Source organism: Arachis hypogaea, chromosome 20 (genome assembly GCF_003086295.3).
Source record: "Arachis hypogaea cultivar Tifrunner chromosome 20, arahy.Tifrunner.gnm2.J5K5, whole genome shotgun sequence".
Lineage (NCBI taxonomy): Eukaryota > Viridiplantae > Streptophyta > Magnoliopsida > Fabales > Fabaceae > Arachis > Arachis hypogaea.
The window spans coordinates 132,074,438-132,079,288 of NC_092055.1; the positions used below are offsets into that span (position 1 = coordinate 132,074,438).

At 37.9% G+C, this 4,851-nt stretch overlaps 1 protein-coding gene across 1 annotated transcript; it reads right to left on the reverse strand.

The window, feature by feature from the left end:
- Positions 1–377: 377 nt before the first annotated feature.
- LOC112786398 (uncharacterized) lies at positions 378–2,912 on the reverse strand. Its single transcript, XM_025829778.1, has 4 exons — positions 2,612–2,912; positions 2,077–2,284; positions 1,292–2,028; positions 378–1,201 (listed from the first exon to the last, which is right to left on the reverse strand). The coding sequence occupies exons 1-4, from the start codon at positions 2,910–2,912 to the stop codon at positions 378–380; spliced, it is 2,070 nt and encodes a 689-aa protein (XP_025685563.1).
- Positions 2,913–4,851: the final 1,939 nt, after the last annotated feature.

Consider the following 4,851-nt stretch of genomic DNA (forward strand, 5'->3'; position numbering starts at 1 on the left):
CGTGAAAACTATGCTTACCGGTATCATTCCTTTCCCCACTACAAGAGGTTGTTAGATGATATGCAAGAAGGACATGTATGTCATTAAAAACTAGGTTGTTAACTAGGTTGTTACTATTTACTGTTGACTTAGATTGTTGTTACTATTTAATATTGACTAGGTTAATATTAAGGGACATTGTATGGATCAATTGTGTTACTTAGATTGTTGTTGCGTTGCTATTTTAATTTGATTGTATGGATCGATTTTGTTATTCATGGTGTGATGACTATGTAGGTTTGAAATGAATACATATAGCAATAACTTCCTTACAATATATCGAACTGCCAAAGTCATACAGCAACGCAAATTCAGATAAAATGTAACAATAGTAACTTCTACTCTCCGGGTGCCCTCGTACTTGGACCACCTCGATGTTGACATCTACTCTGGCTGTGTCCCTCGACACTACATTGCTTGCATCTCCTAGGACCACGCAACATGCTAGTGTCCATCTCATTCAAGAAGCGGGTCATCTTAGGCCGACCTTTGGTTACCCGTCTGAGAAACGGATTGCCAATGAATCGAGGTCCATGATAAGCAGGCCACGTTGTAGGATTTCCCTGTGGTCTAAACCTAGCCCTGTATACTCTTCGAACTTGGTCCATCTTGTATACGTCATGAACGTACACTTGCCAATCCAATCGCTGATTTGCACAGCAAGCTAGAACATGTCGACACAGAATTCGGTCAACCTGGAATTCACCACAGTCGCACCGTTGTTGGCGTAGGTCAACTGCATACTCAACCCCACTAGGCATCTCACGTACTTCAAAGACTTCATGTTCTCTATCAAAATAGCTTACATGTATGTTTTCCGATGCTCGCTGGTTTGCATGCAGCTTGGAGGTCACCATCTCAGAGAACATATATCCAGCATTAATTCGAGCCTCAGCCTCGGTTCTTTTCCTAGTGAATAACTCATTCAGTCTGTAAAATGTAGCCTTAACAAGCGCAGTGATCGGCAGATTGCGTGCACCCTTCAGAACGGAGTTGATGCACTCCACAAGATTGGTAGTCATATGTCCCCATCTGTATCCACCATCGAATGCCAAAGCATCCTGCTCACGTGGGATGCGGTCAAGCCAGTTGGTGTAGGACTCACCCCGTTCTTTTAACCGTTCGTAGCGCATCTGGTACTCCCGTATCATCCTCGAATATCCTACAATAAAAAACAATCACCAATGAATCACATTCTATCGAGCCGTATTTACTTAGTAAACAGTGGAGTAGAGCTTGTACTTAAACTTACCGATATTGACGATGAGCTTCTGCAAGTAAGGTGCCTTGAACTTCCTCAAGAAGTTCGACTCAATATGCCAGATACAGAACATATGGAAAGCTCTAGGAGGAGACCAAGCCCCATTACTCCGATCAATAGCTGACCTGATAGAATCGTGTCGATCAGAGATAAGACCGACACCATCACGTGTCACCACATGTTGACGCAAGTTACTTAGAAAAAAGTACCATGCATCAGAAGTCTCCCCCTCCACTATGGCAAATGCAACAAGCACGATGTTGTTATTACCATCTTGTGAGACTGCAACCAACAAACAACCCTTGTATTTACCATACAAATGTGTCTCGTCCACCTGCGCTACTGGCTTGCAATGTCTGAAGGCCTTAATACAAGGGTAATAACTCCAGAAGACTCTATGTAGCACACAGATATCAAGAACCAAGTCATCCCCCTGGTACGCAGGCATTTTTTCAAAGTGAACCACTGCTGACGGCTCCTTGTGACACATGGTCTCAAACCATATGGGCAAAGCTTCATACGATGCCTCCCAACCTCCGAAAATTGACTCAACCGCCTTCTGCTTTGCTAACCAAGCTTTCCGATAGCTGATGATGTAGTTAAACTTTGACTGGACTTCCGCAATGACTGATTTCACCTTCAAAGATGGGTCAACCTCTACCAACGGCTTAATTGCTTCTGCAACTGTCTTGGAATCCAGTTTCAAATGATCTTGAGAAATTCTCGACCTGGTACAAGTGTGAGTACCATTGTACCTCCTTATCTCCTAGCAGTACTTCATCTGCATTTTCGTAACCCTGATCAGCCAATCACAACCTTTGCCATATTGTGTACATTTAACATAGAATGTCGTCAGTTCCGACTCATAAACCCGATAGTCTACACCTCTACGGATGGTATAGTCTTTCATTGCCTTGATTACTTCCTCCCTTGAACTGAATTCCATCCCCACCGTAAATTCACCGTCGGCCACAACAAGTAGCTCTGCCACAATCACACCGCAAGATATATATTTTCATAAATAATCATTAAATATATATATATATATATATATATATATATATATATATATATATATATATATCTTAACAATTAAAATCTCTCTATACATTATACGTAATAAATCAATTTTTATGTATACAGTAATAAATCATTTATCATATAAACAATTGATAAATACAATTTACCATGTATCATTATAATAGTCTTTACATTCACTATTCTATCTACATAAGAACTAGTAAATATAACTCACAATAAAGAACAATTAATTAATAAAGTAATCAAATGGTATGGTCATAAACGACATACCTGCATTCATATACTGCGAAAATTCCGGTGCATTCATCGCTTCCAAGTCCAACGACTGCATGAAAGAAGGCTCCTGAAACGGCACCGAGTTTGCTAGTGCATTAGCAACCTCTGCCACATCTGCGTTCATGGTGCCATCAGCTCCCTCTTCGTCTTCACCTGGACCAACGATCTCATAGTTACTTTCAAAATCCTCCTCGTTGTCACTATCAAAATCTTTCAATTCAATAGTCCGGTCCGCTTGAGATTGCTCGAACTCAATATACAGCTTGATGCACGATATTCGGTGGCAATTCTCCATATACGTTGAAAATATTTCCTGCATACTCGCTTCATCTGTCACATATTTGGTCTGAAAATGAACGAACCCACCAAACACAGGTAAAGGATACCTGTACAAAATACACGATATTCTTCTACATCTTTCTGAATGTATCTTCTCACAAATCACACCTTTCAATTCATCCAGTGACAACGTGAATGGAATAACAACATCTAATGAATTTTCACATACAAATTGAACTCCCTCATATGTTTCTAATAAAATCTGTCCATAACAATAAATTTTTAATACAACTCTATCATCCATAATACTATACTACTTTAAACACTCTTAGTCTTAATAAAATCTAATCTACAGAAATAAAGAAGGATGAGAGAAGAGGAAGAACATCACCTAAATGCAGAGACTCACGGACTGAAGAAGAAGAAGAAATGGGGGTTCTGGGTACAATCTTGGTTTATGTACGCATGACTCACCAAATCGGACGGTCCGACCGGCTGCTCAACGTTCACAATTTTCCACGCATCAGAAATCGCTGCCTCCGATTAATTGCATCCGATTTTCTCCAGCAACAAATCGGTGGGTCTGATTACGGTGCTTCCTGATTAAAATTTTTTTTTTCATCCACAAATTTCTGGGACCGATTTGTGTTCCATTGGATTCAAATAAGTTAAGCCAGCAACAAATCGGTCCGTCCGATTTGATGGAATGCACACCAGCCACACACAAATCGGACCGTCCGATTTGTGTTCCTTTCCCCAGCAATAAATCAGACAATCCGATTTCATTCCCCACCAAACTTCAACATTACGCCGTTACAGCCTTGTAAATCACTCATAATCCCCATAACGCATGGTTACTCACAATAGAAAATCATATAAAAAAAAAAGAGCGTCATACTACCACTTTTTTATTTTACATATTGGGGAGGAGTTGGTGTATAACAAGGTTATGGGTGTCCATGGCGCTTCACGCAGTTGTGACGGCTGCGATGAAGAAATCGGACGGACCAATTTTACCACGGTAATCGGACGGTCCGTTTTCGGGGCTGGGAGGGTACACAAATTGGACCGTCTGATTTGTGCCCCCCAGCCAAGTGTCACGCATGCAAGTGTCCCCCACCAAGTTGTAGCAACACTTTGGTGATTGCTGAACGCCCCCCTCCCCATTCTCTTTCACTTTTAGCAACACCAAGCTCTCTTCTCCTCCAACCCCACCAACTTCTTCCATGGCCCTCCATTCATAAAGCTTTAATGTAAAAAAAATTGGAGCACTCCTTGACAATGCCTAGAAGAAGAAGAAGAATAAAATATGTTAATCGTCCGGAGCTCCACATTGCTAATTATCTTGATCATCCTAACTATGTAAGTTTTTATTTTATTTTAAAAATTTTTATTTTAATTAAAATAATAATAATTATTATGTTAGAGATTAATAATTTATTATGATGATAATGTTAGAAATTAGTGTAGTAATAGTGTTTGAATATTTTAATCTGATTAAAATAATTTTAGAGATTAGTAGTAATGTTAGATTATAATGCAGAAATTAGGGAATTAGTGTAATAATATTATTTAGAAGGAATGATTATAGTACATTATGATAATAATAATAATAATACTGTTATTAAAAATGGAGATATGATAAATAAAATGATATTACCGAATTTATTGGAATAATAATAATAATAATAATAATAATAATAACAATAATAACAACTGATACTGATACTGATGGTTTAATTATTTTTATTAGAATACGGCACTAATAGATCAACGTGTGATAATGATAATGATAATAAATCATTTAATTAGTATTAGTTGTTAGTAATAAATAATTTTTTGGTAGTAATAATATTTATTTATGATTAAGCATTTGTAGGATACTAAAATAAATATTATGATTTAAAAATTATTAAATTAACTATTTTTGTTATAAGTATAACATAAATATTTAA